Here is a 21,044-nt window from a genome sequence, read left to right as displayed (position 1 = left end):
TCCAAAGCTTGCAACCCCATTTACAAAACCTTCACCAAGTGTTGTGCCTTATGAACCATTCATAGAAATAACCTTAAGCTCGTCAATTGATAAGTGGGAGATAATTTTTGTAGCAAGTTAAATTATGATATTGCTATCAGTATTTAAGTGTGTGATTTTTGAGTCAAACTCATTGACCCATGTTTCATGAGTAGTGATTCAACATGAAACCGTCTCTCATGAGAATAAATGGAACACTTATCACTCATTGGATCTAGGTGATGCTCACAGGGGTGAAGCACCAGAACTTCCCAGGAGGTCACCCATCCTAGTACTACTCCAACTTGAGCGCATTTAACCATGAAGGTTCCTCCATGGTTAAACCAAAAACTTGCAAGATCAACCTACATATAGTTTATAAAATATTAATATGTACTAACATGAATCGCAAGGGCTAGCATATGTTTTAAAGGCACTTTTTTTTGTTATCAAAAGTCACGACTACATGAGCGACTGTGACTCCCATGGCATTTTCCATGAGAAAGTCACACCCACTCACGCCTTCATGACTCCCATATTGATATAAGGTATTATTACATTGGTGACTAGTTGATAATTAACTAAATCAATAAAATGACATTCAGGATATCATCCATAGTCATTCGATCTCATACCTTGTTATCAGTCCCTGCTCACAACACAATAAAGATCAGAAAACATCATTATACTTTAAATTATATATAAGGGTCTAAACTTGACATCAAGTACAACATTATTGAACAAAGCGTCTCTCTCTAGAATAGATCTAATATTGTTTACATTTATTTGGGTTGAATAGATGAAGAATATGTCAATTAGCATAACTTAAATACTGATTATCAAGACTACTATGCAGAAAGGTAAAAGAAGGAAATAGGCTATACCTATAAACATTGAGAATGGCAAAAAATATGACTACATTTAGTGAACATGTTGCTAACAGTATGACATCAACATTTGGTAGACTCTTTTTTGTTGTTTTCCTCAAATCTAATTTGCTTCTCTCTATTAAGTAGTTCCATTTTTCCTCAAAGAATTAAATTACCAATGTTAATAAACAACAAAGGAAACTTTTTTGGATTTGATGTAGGTGATATAACACTATTAGCTTCCCAGAGTATTCACAACAATTTTTTAAAGCAATCAGTGGGAAGAAATAGAAAAGAGCATTCAACATGATCAGAAAGCTTACAAAAGCTTGAATCAACTTGCACGATACTAGTTATACCATCAAGTTATTTGACTATGGTGTTATGATATTAGCTAATTTTTCTTTGTTAAGATACCATACTCTACAATCTACAGAACATCATGTCACATCAAAGTAGTCACAAATATTATCAAGCTAGTAATTGCACAATGGACCTCAAAAAACTTCCTACAATTTTACAATCAAATCCAAACTGTAACTAATTTTGTATTAGATCATAACACTGTCTGAGAGATAAAATTTATAAATCAATCAAGAACCATTAACTTATAGTTTTCTTGCTATGGTTTATAGTTTTCCTCCTTTCTACTATGTGTAATTTCAACATTCTCTCTCCTTATGTGCATAACAAGTATAAAGGGAAAACATAGTGTAGTACAAAACATTAGGATCGTATCATTGTTTAGTTTATGTAATAGTGGTCATGGTATTCTAAATAGTCTTATTTTACAACTTCTACCTTGTTGTCATCTCAATTAGGTTCCCTACTAGACATTACTCAACATGACTATCTGTAAGGTTCTTAGCATCAGGCTTCTAATTTTTTTAAATTATATTTTCTTTTGTTAACTAGATGTTATAACTGAGTAGGAGTGATTTCCTTATTATGTGTGCATAAACTAGAGACTCCCCAAAAAAATGGAACTTTGAAAAAAATTAAGATCCACTAAACCCTTTCTCATCATATCATCTAGCAGTTGATTTGCATCTATGGTTGTTTGTCCCTTACTAGAAAATTCATCTAACAAATTCGTATCGTCTCCCAAAAGAATATAATTTTGGATGCCTAACTTCTTGAATTGAGATAATAGCATCTAGAATTCTAAGCAAACTACCAAGGATTACCCCCTTCTTCTCATGAAAAAATGATAGAAATGTTTCTAATTCATCAAGCATTTTTACAGGTCTATGTACAAGCACTATCTAAAAGCAGAAGTCATACCAATTGATAAGTAGGTGAATATCCAGTCTATTGCTTGAATTAATTAATTGAGAATCAAGCCCAACCTTCTTACCATAGTCCACACTAGCCCGAGAATCCACCAACACTAATACTATAGCATTATGGAGCACACCTCCCTCCTACTATAGAACACAATCTTTCTAATTTTTGGAAAGTTGCAAGTCTTCTAGTGCATGCAGCTCTTGTTCTTCAGGAATTCACTTTGCATGCCAGACTCTACACATCTACATGATTCACAACAGATTAATGATATATGCATCTATGATGTATGTGCATTCTTGAATTATTTCTCTACAAATTATAATGTATTTTATGTTCACATTTGCTTCTAGAGATATGCACTTTTGTTGCAAGACAATTTTTTTCTTCTTAAGGCTAGTTTACCTAATATTTAATGTTTAATATGAAATGCAAACCTAATTACCAACCCTTCTCTATATGTTGATTTTTAAATTTTATTTTTAATTATAATTATTTAATTTAACTTTATTATGTTTAGAAATTTGATTTGGCTACTTGAAAGTTCAACAGTGTTCAAGAGTTTTATGTCAATTGGTTCTAACATTTTTCTAGCTTGAATTGAATGTTTGCCTCATCCACAAAGAAACTCCCAAAATGAGATGAAAGTGTTAAACATCAAATCTTATTGTGCACTTTTAAATTGAAATGACAAACACTTTATTCTATGAGAAAATAATTTTATAGTTAACAAAATTGTCTACACGTAAAGTGTTGTTTGTACCGATTCTACAATCTCAACATTGACTTTGATAAATTCATTTATTACCATTGGTAGTAGATGCTCTGTGTTGATTGAGTTCAAAAATATTTGCTTAAACTCTTTGATAACTATCAATATTGTGTTCCAAATCTCCCATTTGGGCACAAGCAAATAGGGTAGACTTTGACTCCATAGATGATAGCTGCATTTTCTTAAAATTTTGTGAGACTTTTGAGAAGTGCATTTTGTGGACATTTATAGGGCACGACGACATTCTAGGAGGTCACATCTCTTTGAGACATACTGTTAAATAGTTCATTGCAACTAATATATGAAACACACACATAGTTCATTTCGTATATATTTTGAACCAATAGAAGATAAAAATATTGTTAGTGATGTTGGTTGGGGATGTATTCTTTTGAGTGGGCAGATTCTAGTAGCTCAAGTGCATTTTACTTATGTCTAAAATACAATGCTCTTCAATTTTTAAAGCTCGATCATACAACTAGTTAAGGCTATGGAATTGATAAATTTTGCCACATATTTGAGCAAGTTTCAAAGCATTGCAAAGTTTGCAACATTATAGATACTTCTATTTTATTAGGAAGTTGATAGTTTTTTAAAGTTTTTTTTATATATTTACAAGGCTTGAAAAAAATTGTTATGACATTTTTAAAGCCACTATATGGTCTCTAAGTTAGCTCCAAAATTTTCCCAACTTGTTTGGACGTGAATCAACATATGCTCATTTCCATTTGTTTTCAAAGTTTTGATTTGTGTGTAGGCAATGAGGATGGTGATGCAATTTACTATAAATTCTAAAAATATTTCATGGTTATTGTTAGTAAATAGATTTGCCTTCTTTGAAAATCCTTCACAAATAACTTTAAAATGCCCAAACTGAAAGACAAACTCTAAAACCAATAGTTGAGTCACTTGCAATTGTTTTGTCAAGTGCTCTCTGAATTTTGAAATGAAGTTACAACTCCCTCTTTTTTATTTATAATAAATAATTTTTTGAGATGCCTTTAACCAGAAGGAAAAGAAGGAACACTAACATCCATTCATCAAAATGATATGAATGTGAAGTTTGATTTAAATAACTTCAAAAGAAAATCAAATTTATGGCACATAGACCATCTAATCAATCTTCCCATTTACAGAGAAACAAAAGGGAGATTTGATACTCACTACATATATGATGCATAAAGAAATAAGATTCTATGACACACAATAATTTTGATAAATGAGAGCAAGATGATATTTTGAATATTATTAGAATAACCACAAGATCATTTCCAACCAAAGGAACATAAATTTAAAAGTAGGATCTAAAATTAAAATTCTCTTCATTCCAAATATTTAAGCAAATAACCATATGATCGTTTGCCCTTACACCATAAAAAAGTTGCAAAATAAACACAATCCCCTTCCTTCCCTTCTCTGTTACAAATTTGAAAACCTAAAAATGTCTTCCCTTTCCTTCTAAAATGCACAGGCATGTGAAACTTGGATAAGAACCCTTTTACAATAGTTTTTCCCCATTTTAAAGAAATCCTACCAGAGTAGTATTTCAACTACCATAACTAGCTTTCATTAAAATCCATTTTCCAAGAGTTTCTCCCCGTAGCAATTTTCCACAAATATCTCATATTACAATAATAATTAATTATTTTAAAGAATTAATCATTTCAAATCCTCTTTCCAATTTACCTTACCCCCACCAACTTACGTAATTTACCATTTTTACTCTCGTGTTCACATTACAATAGTAATAATTAATTCTAAAAAGAATTAATTATGTGAAAAATCATATTACCTTTAAAAAGTTTGATATTTAATTATTTTGCATGTAGTAATATTTAATTATTTAAATAATTAAATATAATGCAAAATAACTTATAATGATTTTACTTTGAAAGTATTTTTATTTTTGGGAGGGGTAATACTTAGGGTTTCAAAACCCTAGGTAACAACTATGATTTCAATATTGGGTACTTTATTCCTGATTATTTTCACAAATTAATTTTTTGACAGTGTGCTTTCTGTTCCAAATTTCTTATGGAAAAGAATGTTGGTAGCTGTTGTGACTATAGGTTTTCCTTCTTGGCAAAAACTTGTGACGTTTTGAGCCTAGAATATTCGGAAGTCATCGATGCTTCATCCTCGGCTCCTAAAACTAATACAGAAAAAAATGTTTTAATCTATGCTCCACGGGGACGCGTCCCCTGCCTCTGTACCCTAGTACCTGTACCAGGTACGAAACGGGGACGCGGGTACGGATTTTGGACGTACCCTGCGACGTCCCTTTTTGAGGGGAAAGGGGACGGTCCCCGAAACGCAAAAAAAAATTTTGTAGGAAACTTGGGTACGAATTTCCGTACCGGGGACGGCGTTCCCGTCCCTCGCCCGTACCCTTTTGCCCACGCCGTCCCCTATTTTCCAGCCGGCCACAGGTGAGTTAAAAAGTTTAAAAAAATGGTTTTTTTAAAAAAAAATTTAATCTTTTCTATTCCGCCTAGGGCCCACATGGATGTTAAGTTGTTAACCCTAATGTGTCTTCTTAAATAGTTAAAGTTGGAGTTCATTGCTCATTTGGAGTTGTTTGCAAGTTGGGAAGAGGAAGAGGAAAACATTGAACATTCAACAACAACAAAAGAGGAGTGTGTTTTGGAGGTGGAAGAGAAAGTTTTGCCTTCATTTCTACTTCATTCCAGGTATGTTTTTTATTTTCTTTTTGTTTGATTCAAACTTCATTGTTGTTTGTTGTCATTTTTCATTTTTTTCAATGACATAAAGAGGGCATGTTAATGGAACATTGAAATTTTTTTTTTTCTATAACTTGCAGCAGTATACTATAAATCATTGTAAAATCCAAAGGCAAAAACATGAGCAGCAGTGAGAGTGAGGGAAGTAGTGATAGCATGGAAGTTGCCATGCAAGAAACTCAAGTGTCACAATTACAAAGACCAAGAAAAAGACCTAGGGCAGCCATTGATGAGCCTAATGTAGATGTCCCTATGCCTAATCCATTTGAGTGCCCTTCCAAAGCCTTAAAACAATATGCCAAAGGCCCATTCAACCCTAAGAAACCTCTCCTACAATTTGCCACAAAAGTAGACAAGAATAAGAAGAAAAATTCGGGGGGTAGTAGGGAATGGGAGTGTCATTTATGTAAGAAGCATTATTTTGGGAGCTACACAAGAGTGTATTGCCATCTTTTATGGATAGGTGGGCAAGGGGTGAAAGGTTGCAAAAAAATTACGGAGGAAGAAAAACTTGAGGCCAATAGGTTGTATGTGGAGGGGGAGTTATTGAAATCCGGGGGTCCTATGAGTAGCACACCCACACCCTCATTGACTCCCACTAGCACTGTTAGTAAAGGGAAGGGAAAGGCCAAGACTAAGAGAGATACCAATGTGGCTGATTTATTTAACATACAAGCAAAAGATAGAGCTGAAGAGTCCATTGGCAGATTTCTTGTTGCTCATGGCATACCATACCATGTTTCTCGTTCCTCATTCTATAAACAAATGTGCAAAGATATTTATGCTGCTGGTCCCTCATTTGTACCACCAGGAGAGACTAAATTACGCACCACTATCCTTGACAAAGAGTACTCAAAAGTAAACATTTTGATGGAGGATATGAGGCAAACATGGATGAGTGATGGATGTTCTATTATCATGGATGGTTGGACCGATATCAAACATCGGCCACTCATCAATCTTATTGTCACTAGTACAGCAGGGGCCTATTTTCTTAGAGCCATTGATTGTTCGGGAAAAAAGAAGGATGCATCCTTCCAATTTCAGATTTTGAAGGATGCTATAGAAGAGGTAGGGACTTCAAATGTTGTGCAAGTAGTCACTGATTCAGCCCGTGTGTGTAAATCAGCTGGATTGATAATAGAGAGCACCTATAGACACATTTTTTGGACCCCATGTTGTGTACATGCATTGAATAACACCTTGAAGGACTTTGGGAAAATTGATTGGATAAAGACTATGGTGTTTGAGGCTAGAGACGTGCAAATGTTTATTTGCAATCATCACACATCTCTTGCATTATTTAGGACATTTTCCAAAAAAGAATTCCTCAAGCCTGTGGAGACTCAATATGCTAGCTACTTCATTTTGTTGGAGAGGATGCTTGAGGTCCAAGAGGCCTTACAATCCATGGTGGTCAATGCAGAGTGGAATAGATGGCATGAATCAAGCACCCCAGATGGAAGACTTGTCAAACGAAGAATCCTAGATGAACATTGGTGGACCACAATGAGGTAAGAAACTTAAGAATTGGTGGATATCATAATTGTTATTATTGCTGATTTAATATAAAAAAAAATTTGATTTAAGCACTTGCTGATTTTTTTAACATATTATGTTTCTCACTTGCAATTTTCTTTCATTTGCAGATACATTTGCTCCTTCATTGACCCTATTGTTCAGGTCATTAGATATGCTGATACTGACTCTCCTAGCCTTGGAGAGATTTATGAGACTTTTGATAGCATGCTTGGGCAGATCAAGCAAGCTGTTAAAGATAAGGAACCTACTTTGGAGTTCTACGAGGAGCATCTTAAGCCCATTGTAATGAAAAGGTGGAACACTATGAACAACCCACTTCATATGGCAGCCTATGCAGTCAATCCAAAATGGTATGCACCAAGGCCTGGGAGAGTGCTTCCATCTAATGATGAGGAGGTGAGTTTAATTTATTAAAGAATTCTGATTTTATAATACATTTTTAAATATTTTATTTTATTTGTAAAGTTTATAAACTCTAAGTTCTCACTTCTTAATTTTTGTTTGTTCAATATAGGTGAAGGACGGCTTCTTCAAGGCCCTTTCAAAAATGTATAGTGCAGAGGATGCTGCAAAAATTCGAGGGCAATGGCTTGACTTTGCCAATCTCCGTGGTCCAACATTTGGTAGACCAGAGGCGAGGACTGATAGAGCTACATTAGCTCAAAAGGACCCGATTGGATGGTGGACATGGCATGGTAGAGATGCACCTGAGCTGAAAGCCCTTGCCACCCGTCTTCTCTCACAGGTTACGAGTTCCTCTGCTGCAGAGAGGAATTGGTCTACATATAGCTTCATTCAATCGGTCAAGAGGAACAACCTTACCTCTAGACGATCAGAGAAGCTTGTGGCTATTCATAGTGTATTGCGACTACAGGAGCGACAGAGTCTTGAGTATCGACAGACTCCAGCACTACGTTGGGATGTTAATCCTGAGGATGCATTGCAGATTGATGAGGATAACACACCCCCAGGGCTGCTTGGAGTTCCATTGGATGAGGACCCTCTGCCTACCCCTGCCAGTGATTCAGAGGATGAGATTGATGATGATCTTGATTTAGATAGAGATTTAGATTCCTAGAGGATAGCCATATATTTGGCTTTCTGCTTTTCAGATACTCAGATACATTATTGCTTTTGATTATTATGGAGTTGGACATCTCATTTACACTTCTAGTATTTACTTTCATTGTGTCATTTTGATTTTCATTTCATGCATGATGATGATAGATTGATACTTGGAGCCTTTGGGCATTTTTGCTAATTGTATGCGATATTCGGATATATCATCATATCATATTCTCATTTTGATTCTAATCTTAATAGTTTTCAATTTCCATGTATTCTATGGTGAATGGTTTATCAATGTTATGATTTATCATTGTTATGGTATGCATATCAGATATATATCTCTAAAGAAGTCTAATTCTCCATATATAAAAAATTTAAAATCCCCTATATTTTATAGCTGTCCCCTGAGGTCCCGTCCCCTAAATTTTGGCTTCGACCCGTACCCGTACCGGAAACACGTTCCCGTCCCCTAAAACGTCCCCGTCCCGAAAACTCCGTGGAGCATAGGTTTTAATGCATTGGTCTAGGAAGAACTTTATTTTAATAGTGGCTACATTTAGGGAAACATGCAAATATGCTCAAAAATACAATTGTTACATGTAGATTTCAGCATCAATATTTAATGCTTTTATATAAATAGTTGAGCATGTATTGTTTAATAGTTTAATTCTGGAAAAAAAAAGATTAGTATTGGTTCTAGGTAACTTTATTGGTAATCTCATTTTATAAGATTCATTTTCTAGGTAAGTTTCTTGCTAATCTTATTTTCTAAAATTCATTTTCTGGGTGGAGCTGAAAAAACCCAACAGGTTTGCATTTTTCTTGTTGATCACATCTAGAATTCTGCACTAGCAAGTTTAGTTAATTGTAAGGTGTTTTGTAGAGTTTTAATTGATGGAATCATGATAAAGTAGACAATATTCTTTGAATTGTGTCAAATTATGATATTACTATTAAAATTCATGTGTACTTTTTTAAGTCAAACTTATTGATTTATGAAATTTAGTTGCAGTGTATGATGTATTTGAAAGAATGGATTTCTATGGGATTGACTCAAATTATTCCTCTCTAAGGTATTCTATTGTTTCTATTTATCTACTATCATATTTTATCTTTGTTTTGGATACAATTTTATTGTATGTTTGAAATGAATCAGAAAGTATATACAACTTTTAGATTTGATTGTATAGAAGTATTTGCATTACATTATATGGATTATCATTAGAATGATAGAGTGCTAGAATATATATTCTAAGATGAATCCCAAAGAGTGGATCTGATATGTTGATGAAAAGGTTCAAAAAAATTGAACCATATTCTGATGAAATGATCAATTACATTTTTTGATTCATTATTAAGATAATCATATTTGTAAGAACATAACTAAAACTTGATAAGTTAAAAGATATAATGTTCCATATCGATGTAGAATCTATAACCATGTTCAAAATATAACATATTGCTTCTTAAAAGAATATGAACTTGGTGCAACTTCACAAATTTAGGTTTCACAGTTTTGTCAACTTGTCAAAATTACTGGACAATGATGATAAATTTTGGCAATATCTCAACTCCAAGTGTTCCAAATATTGGAGATTACAAAATTCTTGAGGGAGTTCCCTCAATGCATCAATGCCACCAATTTTTTTAATATAATTTAGCAAGTCGTCCCAATTGCGACAAGTAACTGTTGCTCCCACAACATTGTCATCACTTATCTATCACAATTGCGATGAAATATTCTGATATATAACCATCACTCCGACAAAATTGATGTTGCATACCCATCACACTTGCAATGGCTTTCTCTGACAGATAGTCATCGACCACACAACATAGTCGTCACGATTGCGATGGAAGGCTAAAAACTTAAGACATCATATTTGTGATGGTCTATTCTCACAATCACAACGTTGTGAAGATGAACTCTTTCCCTTGCCTTCTTCCAAATTGCAATGACTTTAGGCATCACAATTGTGACAGACAACCTTTTCGTCGCAATTTGTGACAACAAAAGTCTGACACCCATTCAACGGGAGCCAATTCATGGTCCTATCACAATTGTGATGGCCTCCCATCACAATTCATGCCCAAATGTAGTAGTGAAGATTAAGATATGATTAGAAGTCAATGGAAGTTATATGTTATCATTTAACAAAGCAAGTGACCTAATCAGTGCAATAAAGGGAAGAAGAATATTATCAAATCAAAGTAGAGGATCAGTTAGCAAGGAGAAGATTCAAAATCTACTTACAAAGCATATCAAGAGTTAGGTACTAAATCATTTCTAATCAACTTGAATCAAGGTAAATCTCTTAACAAAGTGGTCTTAATAGATCTTTTTAAATCTCCTAACATAGTCCTTATTTTATTGTAAGTGTTAAATCTTGTAACAAGGTGAGACCTAGCAGTCTCAAATGCTTTTAACAGGGTAGACCCCTCATAAGGTAGATCATATATTATGATCAAACATTATAACCCTAACAACTTAATTTTATTGCTACAATAGTGAAGATTTGTGGGTTTCATCCCCACCCCAATTTTACCTTCACCTTGGAGGGTTTCTGGGTAACAAATATTGTGTTATGTGTTTATTTTCATACATGTGATAGATTAGATTTACAGGTTATAGTAAGTTTTACATGCACAAGTTTATTGGTGAATGCACAAATGAATTGTTGAAAAGTAAAAGTGCTTAAAGATTATGATTCACCCCCTTCCCCCTTATTTATTGTTATCCTATTTATAACTCCATCAATCAACAATTGGTATCAAAGCATTGGTTCTCTAAGAGAAGCTTAATCACTTGGGGATTAGATGTTGGAGATGGAGGCTTTTAAACTAGATTAGGTTATTGACAATTAGGTGATTGATATTCATCACATACTATAGAAACTTGAGAAAGCAAGACAAGATCTGAAGAAATCCTTGAAAAGGAGAAAGGAAAGGAATTGGCTATCCAAGATATATAAAAAATCCTATGAAGAAGTTAAGACTGAAGGACTATTTGAAATAATAAATCCAAATGACAAAGCATCTACAGATCTACTAGAAAAGAACAAACTTCTAAATGAAGAAATAAGAGGACTAAAAAGAGAACATGAAATCCAATCAATAAGACTATGTAAAGTGATTGAACAAAAGAAGAAACTATGGTTAAGGAAGACCAAAGAGTAATGGCTACAAGACTTAAAGAAAGGATATCAGATGTACAGAAGCTCACAAAAATTCAACTAGACATGATGAATCAAATAATGCTTGCAAATCAGGAATTGAATCATAAGGATGTGGAATTACAAATCTCAAATCACAGGACATATCAAAGAATGAACTAAAAGCTAAGAAAGAATCTATGTAGAAATTTACAAACCAAAAAAAGAAATGAAATACTTTAAAGAACTAATGAGTTCATCTAGTAGTTCTAATGGATCAAGACATTCATACTAAGCAAGGAGAATCATCCAGGAATGGACAGTTGATGAATGCAAAGTCAAAGGAGAAACCAACATCATTGTGAAAAACTTGGTAATACTATAAACATTTATCGAAGGAAACATGGTATGCAAAATCCTAAACCTAAATTTACTAGTTACTGCTTTTACTGCAAGAAACAAGGACATCAAATACATGAGTGTAGGTCAAGAATGAGGAATGCATCTACTACAATTAAATTTGAAGGATATTGCTATAACTATCAAAAGTATGCACATATAGCATATGAATTCAGATCTCAAACAAAACCTTATTGAAAAAATTAGTTGCAAAATTATTTACCTAACAATGCATGTTCCAAATGTCACAAGTTTAGACATCTAAACAAGAATTGCAAGACTCGAGCACATTCAATAAATCAAACAAAAGGCAAAAAGGAAAAGGAAAAGTAGACATTGATAAAATAACGAAGGAAATGAATAAAAAATGGAAAAATAGAGTAGAAGATGGAAATAGTAGAGCGAATGGAGCTAAGGTCACCAAATCCAATGGAGAAGGTGATCATGTCATTTCAAATTAAGTAAGAAAGGTATGCATGGAACTGTATATTTAATTGATACATCATGCATCAATTCCTTACATGAAATGTGACAAAAGTTCATATTTGCATATATGAGGATGCATAAGAATAGATTTATGGAAGGTTGTTGAACATCAGTAAAATGTCTATTTTGACTGAGAATTGCTACATGGACCGAGCATTTTAGAAGTGATATGGAAGAGACTAACTAGAATGGTAGAGATAGAATGATATGGAAGAGATCAATCTATAAAGTAAAGACCTAGTTAAAAGGCACCAATATCAACCAAGATAGTTGGACTCCACCTACTCGATTACACAACATTAATGGAGAACATAAATCAATCAAAAGAAGGTATATATCAAATTATGAAGACATCATCTCATACCTTGCATACATATTTCAAGAGCACAGAGTGATTTGACAATTTGAGTGACGAGTAAAAGATATCAAGAGCGATTTGCACAAGAAGCTTAAACAAAGTGAAGTTTTGAACTATGACGATTAATTCAAAGAAGAAAGTAGAAAATTCAAACCTTAATGAGAATATGGTAGGAATGAGCCAAGAGGTTAGTAAAATCCAATTGGTGAAGAGTGATGCTTTTCCTCCACCAAAGTTTTGTGTTATTCTAAAAATTGCAATGAAAGGAGATTCAATGCATGTGCTATCCTTGATACCACCCAAATTTATTATGATCCATGATGTTAGAAGTTGTTACATGTGTTAGATTAGAGAAGGATATGAGAATCTATGTAATGGAAGAATCTTGAAGGATGAATTTAAATTTATTGAAAGGAAAGGGTTAACCTGTGCTCTAGAATTACCAAGAAATTTCAAGATTGAATGAATTAAAAAAAAATTGAGAAGAATCCATGTTATGAAGTATTGTTTACAGAATGGACCCATGGAGATGATGAAGAAAATGATTCATAGAGTTACAGGCTATCCAACCCTAGATAAGAAGAAAATCATGTGATGCTTAAGTTGAGAGAAAATTGAGGCAAACATAGGAGTCGAGTGGAATGTATGAGTTCATTCCATTAAAAATATTTCTAATCCACTAATGGAATTCATTGTGAGGGTTATACCTCATAAATTCTACAAGCCAAGCAGATTGAATAGTGTGCCATGTATGGTAGTGGATCAAGCATGGAAGATAGTGATGAAATATTGGTTGCTTAGTATAATGACTCTGTATCTAAGGATTGGACACCCTCTTTACATTGGTTCTACATAAGATCAATACCAAGTAATGGACTAGAATGTCATACTGAGCTCATTAAATTATCAACCAGGGAATATAAACTTGAAATGATGTCTGCAAAGTATATGTTATAATTCTCTAACATGTCATTGATGGAATAGAAACTAAGCTAGAAAATGAAATGGAAACTTTACCTACACTCAGAAGTGAAATTACAAACATGAAACTTAACTATTTACTTATGCTGCGGGAAACAACCAATAGTTTTGTTATTGTAAGGCTGCAGGAATAACAGAGCTCTAAAAGTTGTACTTCTATGTCATGAAATGAAAAACTAATCTCTACCTAACTACAAGTTACATTCACCTCCCATGTGGGCCCCCATAGAAGAATGAATAATGAACAACTCAGAGATTAAGAACTGTAAATATCATTTTCATTCATGAAAATTTCATAAGTACATAAACTGTAGGAAATAGAGTTGTATTGATCTTAATTGCTGGATTACGAAAGAGTGTCTTACTAATTCTTCTTAAAATCAAAATCTAAACTTTCATCTTATTTAACATACTGACATAAAACAAAACTCCTAAGATCTAAGGTCCTTCAACTCTAGTAATATGACAAGATTGACATCAAGCAATATCATTTAATTCATAAATAAGTTGTGTTTTGCTTGCACACAAACTCCAGAATTCATGGCTTCTAGATATGTTCCATGATGATTTACAACTGCCTTGACCAAGTACGTAGCAATAACTAACAACTAAAAGGTCATGGGATCATAATGAGTTCAAAACAATTAACCTCTTCCTTATCAAAACTTTATCTTTAATGCTAACTTTTCCCTCCATTACTTGACTCACCATTTCCTACAAAAGATTAGTGCATACATGGAAAAAATGTAATACTTATCTAAGATAAAATTCATAATAAGTTACTCACATAAGATTTTCTCTAATCAATGGCTATAGGATAAATTACCCAATTAATGCAAGATGAGAAGATACATCATTTCATTCTATATATATATATATATATCCCATCAAAATTCACACATATAACAACATAATTATAAGAAGTTTGGATAATTTTATCAAAAGCTCACAAAGTTCTTAAGTCTTTAACCAAAAAATCATATAAAATATGAACTAAATAAGCCTTGGATTGGACTCGTCATTCCCCAAAAAAAAATTTTGTTGGTCCTCTAGCAAACATGAAGTTCTTTATCCTAGCAAACATTTTGTAATTTGTAGCCACCTTTTGCCTTGTACCACCTTCTGCAAAGTTTCAATAAAATCCCTTTGTATTCCTATGTTTTTTCATCTTCTAACTTCTATTATCATATCATTATCATTTAGATTCTCAGCATTAGCCAACAAAGGATGCATAAGCATAGGTGGCAGGAAGGTAAGAGGAAGCCAAGAACTCTACCAAACCTTGCCTAACTTTATGTACCAAGGAGCTTGCATGTTAGCTAGGATGAAGTTAAGGGGTGAATGTGGTTCCTTATTCCTTAGATCCTTTATCATGCTACCCCACCTCCTTTGTATAGCCTCAGGTAATTTTGTTTCAGACAACTTTTCATATCCATCAAATACACTATTCCTGAGATGATTTATTGCATGGATTCTTATGTCAAATGGGGCAATTTTTAACCAATCAAAATAACAAGTTCTAGCATCATAAATCTTAGGCCTTAAGTACATAGGAATTTCATCCTCTAATTCTCTATAGGACTTACATTGTACCTCTCTACTAATTTCATTTTGAATCTATGACATTAGAGCTCTTAGTTGAATATCCCCAACATATAATAAGGGATTCCAGTCTCTACTGTTAGGTGTTGTAAAATTATGGAGGAGGAATTTACACAATAGATTTTGTATTATTGTAGGAGAGCTATGAAAATCTTGTGAAAACTCAAGAGGTTCAACCAAAGATGATCGTTTATTCCTTATTACACAAGTCATTTGATAATGTAGGAATCGCTCTCTCAAAAATAATGCATAGATAGGGGAAGGGGAATGAAAATTCATAAGTTCAGGTATCATTGAGGTTACCTTAGTAAGCTTGGCCTTCAACTACTCTACTTTATTCTCCTTTTCCAAGAGATCCTGATAATGATTATTGATTACTTAGTTTAACCATTTCTTTTTTTGATTCTATTATTCTTGTTCCAAGGTCAACTGGTTAGACAACTAAAAGATAACAGAGAATAAGGATACACAGGTCGAGGTTTTAGACTTAGTATTCATACTAAGGTTTCCTTTTGTTGTGATTGGAACATTTGTTTCATGTTTTACTAGAATTTCAACCCCTTCAGGATGTGTCTCTTTTACCTTTGTTTCCTCAGGTTTGTCAAGTTGGTCGACAGCTAAGGCCAATGCATCCAAACCTTGTTTTAGTATTTGCTTTGCTACTTCATTTACAAAACTTAGGTCAACCTTGAAATTTGTTTCATGGAATTTTTTTCCTAATGCTACAAGAGGTGACTTTAGAATGTATTCTTCCACAAGGAAGTTTTCCTCCATCATATCATCATTTTCAAACATATTCTTCATGTTTTGCAGCTTTGGAAGGTTGCTCTGCTTCAACCCTGGATGAAAAATTTAGCAAATTTTGTTGACCATCAGGCTCATCTATTTCTTGTTCCAAGGGCTCAAAGGATTCAAAAATAATTGGGGAGCTATATTGTGGCTCAATAACAAGAAAATTTTATTTTTTTCTAGGGCTTCTCCTTACTGAGGTCTCCTTTACTTTCTTAGGATTTTTCTTCCTTTTAGAGACAGGGGATGCTACATGAGCATCTTCGTGTATCTTTTGACAAGATCCAGAGGGTTTTTCACTTACTTTCTACTTCTTCCTTAGAGAGGTCTTAGTTTTTATGAAAGAAGGTGTAATCTTTAGTTCAACAAATTTAACTTTCTTTTTTCCTTTACATGGTATGACTTGGACATAGAGACTCCAGGAGAACTCTCAAGGTTTTTGGACCTAGAGCTTCTAGATTTTTTAGAAGAAGATTTTAATCCTATTTCCTCAATTACCTTCTCAATCCCGTGTTTAGTGCAAACTCATTTTCCCACTCTCTATCCTAAAGGGCTTAGGGTTTGATTTTCAAATTTTCCTAGAAGAAATTCTTCCCATGACATTCGTGTTTCTCTTAATGCATTTTCCACTATTAGCTTAATAAGACAATGATGAGAGACAACATTAAGCTTTCCTCCTTGCGCTAGTAAAGCCCTCTTTTTAAAAATCTAGAATAAGAAATTGGGGACATTTATAGGGCAATTATCATGGTATAAACAACTTAGAAACTTTAAATGAACAGAATGTAGAAATGTTTGTTGTCCTTCACAAGTAAAGTATCTTATGATATATATATATATATGGCACAATTTCTGTAAAGTTATGGAAATGATAATCTATCGATACCTTATTTCTTGTCAAAATACAAAGGTGAGTCTAAATGCAGCTTGGATTGAGCTCTTGGTGTTGTCGGGTCAAAATTCTCTTAAAATTCCTCCCCCTCTTGCAACAATCCCATAACTTTGGATACAATTTCTTCTGTAAACAGAACCCTTAACCCTTTTACCATGGCTTTATTATCCCTTGATGTGCTCAAAAAATGAGTAGCCACTTCATAATCCTAGCTAGTGAGTCTCTAGAGGTAATCAAGCCATCCCCTAGCTTGAAACAATAATCTTCATGCTTGATCTTCCAATAAAATGTTATGAACGATAGCGGTGCAGGAGCACCTAGGCAAATATCTAAGCACACCTTGGATGAAAAAAAAAGAAAAGGATATATGGTATCCTTGAAATTGGATTGGAATGTATTAAAGCCTATAATGGCTAAATGAAATGAATAATTTAATGTTAACTTGAAAAGTCCTAAAGATTATGATAAAGGATTTAGGCATAAAAATGATGTAAGGGTGGTCAATAGTGCCAACAAGGGGTCTAGATTGGTTAGAGAGATCAAATAGGTCCTAGGGGATATTAGAATAAGTCCTAAGTAGTGGAAAGAAATAAAGGATGAGTTTTAAAAAAATTAAATAAGGTTTTTAATTGAAATTTTGAATTATAATGGCTATATACTAGATTAGGAGGGAAAATCAATATTTGAATGTTTTAATCGTTGTTATGGATTCCAACCAATGGAATATGGTTGTGGAAGTCATATTTCATCCTATATAGCTTGGTAAAGGCATAGGATCATCATATTGAAGGCATTGTACAGATTCTATCAGCATTGTACGAAGTTTGCACTTGGAATGCAATAAAAACTCCATTTTTTAGCATTTTATATTAGATATTTTGTTATGGTTGGTTTCTCATTTCTTTTTTTATGTTTTGAATCCATTAGAATGATATCTAATCCTTTTTTTTTGCATTAAGGCAAGTAGAAGATCGTTTGGCCAAAAGTGTTGATTGTAAGCAACTTTTGCAACAAATTGTGCAAGTTTTGGGCATTTAGAGAGCATTTGTTCATTCCATAGATGTAGGAATATGATTCCCATGGAATTAACCTGTATTATGATTTAAATAAACATTCTAAAAATTATTGGTTGGGAGTTTGAATGAATGGAGGCTTGTAATGAGTTTTGGTGGCTGTAGGTGCATGAAACGCATGCCTGGAGTGTAGCAGCCAAAGATCTATCCATTGGAGAGGGGTATTTTATGGTACATATCATGTAAATATACCTTTTAAATTTTTAATCAGCCTTAAATTTCTTAATATTGGCTTGGGAGGTCACACATTGAGAAAGCCCTAGATATGAGGCTTTGTAAGAGGCCAAATTGGGGGTTTCTTATTTGCAGAGGTTAGGGAGTCAAATTGATTTGATTTTCCTTTGATTGGGATTATTTTGGAGGGAATTTGAAATCTTTAAGCTTTAGAAGTATAGGTAGCATATACTTTCTTTGTAAAATCACCCTATTTTATGCCTTAAAAGGGTGCCAAGTTTGGGGATCTAATTGTTGGTCCAAAATAACCTATATTGAGTTTGACATATGTTGAAGAAGGCCAAAATGGGTATTTTAAAATCTCTTTTTTGAGGAGTCCTTTGGAAAAGTGTGGAGAAAACTTCAAATCTTTCTCATTGCAGACCTAGTTGGGGGCAATTAGGCCTACTAAGCAGATTTGAGGGATTTGGGTGCTAGGATTGGTTGGGGGTATGGAACCACTTGGAACCTCTTGAATCCATCTTAGATAAGTAAAATAAATCCACCATATCCATTGGTAGGGTGTAGGAGTTGGAGAGTGGATAGTTTTTGTTTGTGGGTTTGAGGAGCATAGCCTTTCCCTTGCACATTTTCACTTTGTGTACTCGGTTGGGCCACATCAGACTTGTCTATTGCATTAATTGGTATTAGAGCTTAGGAGAATCCTAGGTTGAAGGAAGATAGTTATTGGAGTCATTTTTGTATTTTATCCTTGTTGAAGGCTTTGAGCATCCCTTACCTTTTGAGCATTCCTAGTGGGTCTTAGTACTTGAGAAGATATATAATTTTTGCTTCTAGATTTGATTGTGTCAGTTTTTTTAGCAAAAATTATATTCTAATGGATTGTGGAAATCTAATAAGATTACTTGAGAAGATTTTAGAAGGAGAAGATGAGGGGATCCCTTAGAGGTTCATTAATGCTAAAATTGAAAATTTTGTGAAGGAACAAATGGTAGAGAATAGAAGGATAAGAGAAACCCTTAAACAAGAAAGAAGGGAAAGGCTTGAGAAGGACAAGGAAATGAAAGCCTTGATTGGTAGATTGATCATACTGGAAAAGAAAGGAAAAGCCAAACTAGAAGAGGAAGATTCCTCTAAAGAGTAGGAAGAAGAAGATGTCCCTTTGAGAGAAGAGGTACAGTTAGATCCTAAGGAGGAGAGGATAGCTAGGTTTGTTAAAGCCATAAGGAGTGGTGATGCAAAAGGAAGATTAGACTTACCTTTGTATGTTGGTAAGATGAATGATGAAGAACTCATTGATTGGTTCAGCACTATGGAGAACTACTTTGAGTTTGAAAACATAGAGGAAAAAGAGAAAGTAAGCATTTCTAAGACTAGATTGAAAGGGCATGCCTTACTTTGGTGGGATTGCATACAAGTAGAGAGGTGGAAGAATAGTAGACCCAAGATTACTTCTTGGTATACTATGATGGAAAAAATGAAGGCAAAATTTTTATCTAGTGACTATAAGGTACATATGTACAATAAAATGCAAAGCCTTAGGCAAAGAGACTTGTATGTACAAGGGTACACTGAAGAATTCCATAAGAGGGATATCAGAGTGGGTCATGATGAGGATGTAGAAGATAAAATGACAAGATAGTTGGGGAGGCTTAGATTCAACATCCAAGATGAATTGAGTCTTACAACCCTTAGATCTATAGAGGAATGTTACAAGTGGGCCATAAGGGCTAAAGAGAAATTAAAGAGAAGAGAGAAGAATAGTGGTGGTAGAGGAAATGCAAACAAAGGTAGAGGAGACAAATCTATTGATGAGAAGGAACAAGTTAATGAGGACAAAAGAAAGAATACTGATACAAGACAAACATGAAGTGGTAGGTCTAGTTATGGCAGAGGAAGTGGTGCATTCACTAGTAAGTGCTTTAATTGTGGAGTCATTGGGCATCAGTCCTATAGGTGTTCTAAGAAGGAGGCTAATCACAAGAAGGTAGAGAAGAGAGTTCACTTGGTACAAGGAGGGGAAGAAGAATGGGAAGACAAGGGCAAGGCTATAGAAATTGGACCATACGAGGAAGGAGAATCCTTGATGGTGAGAAGAATGCAACAACAAAAGAAGGCTCCAGTATTCATCTTTAAGAAAAATCTTGTAAGTCATGGTAAGGTTTGTAAAATGATCATTGATTTTGGATCATTTGATAATTTGGTTTCTTAAGAGATGGTAAACAAACTAAATTTGCAAAATTTTCCCATTGAGAGACCATATAAGGCTTCATGGGTAAGTGATGAACAAAATATTATTGTTAGAAAGCAAGCATTTGTTGATTTTTCAATAAGATCATATATTGATAGAGTTCTTTGTGATGTGATTCCTATGACATGTTGTTATTGTAGACACCTAAATTTGATTACATCTCTTTGGTAATCCTATTTAGTTATCTCTAAAGGCATCATTAATTAAATTCTTATTTAATTAAATCCTTTGCCATCCCCTAGCTGATTAATCCTATTAAATCATCTCTAGTCCTAATTGATAAATCAAATAACCTATTATTTATCAATTAAATCCTATCCTCCTATCTAATTCCAAATCTCCATTTATTAAATAAATCTATTTTATAAATAAAACCCTCAAATCTAATAACCCCTAACCTATCCCTAACCCTTCATTTAGCCTAATCCACCCCATCCACCCATACTAACTAAGCTTAGTCACTAACTCACCCACCCTTATTAAATGCCATCCACTTGCAAATCTCTAAAAAGCCTAATCTAATCCTAAATCGCCTCTAATCCCCCCCCTAACCTTGTCACATTCCCTAAGCAAGCTTAAGACTTTCCTAAGCC

General features: G+C 33.9%; 1 protein-coding gene across 1 annotated transcript; it reads left to right on the top strand.

The window, feature by feature from the left end:
• Positions 1–7,066: 7,066 nt before the first annotated feature.
• On the top strand, positions 7,067–8,304 carry LOC149565232 (uncharacterized). Its single transcript, XM_089818783.1, has 3 exons — positions 7,067–7,198; positions 7,368–7,622; positions 7,741–8,304. Exons 2-3 carry the CDS (start codon positions 7,431–7,433, stop codon positions 8,302–8,304), a joined length of 756 nt encoding a protein of 251 aa, XP_089674909.1. The 5' UTR covers positions 7,067–7,198; positions 7,368–7,430.
• The last annotated feature ends 12,740 nt before the right edge of the window (positions 8,305–21,044 follow it).

This window comes from Cupressus sempervirens, chromosome 3 (assembly GCF_028749045.1).
Source record: "Cupressus sempervirens isolate cs-2001-9-10 chromosome 3, ASM2874904v1, whole genome shotgun sequence".
Classification (NCBI taxonomy): Eukaryota; Viridiplantae; Streptophyta; class Pinopsida; order Cupressales; family Cupressaceae; genus Cupressus; species Cupressus sempervirens.
This window is presented reverse-complemented; position numbering and strand designations above follow the sequence as displayed.

What these genes read in the sequence shown, in the direction of transcription:
- LOC149565232 (XM_089818783.1), top strand. Translation starts at nt 7,431, where the DNA reads ATGCTTGGGCAGATCAAGCAAGCTGTTAAAGATAAGGAACCTACTTTG. An exon ending in TTCCATCTAATGATGAGGAG is followed by an intron (nt 7,623 to 7,740) that starts GTGAGTTTAATT and finishes TGTTCAATATAG; the next exon opens with GTGAAGGACGGCTTCTTCAA.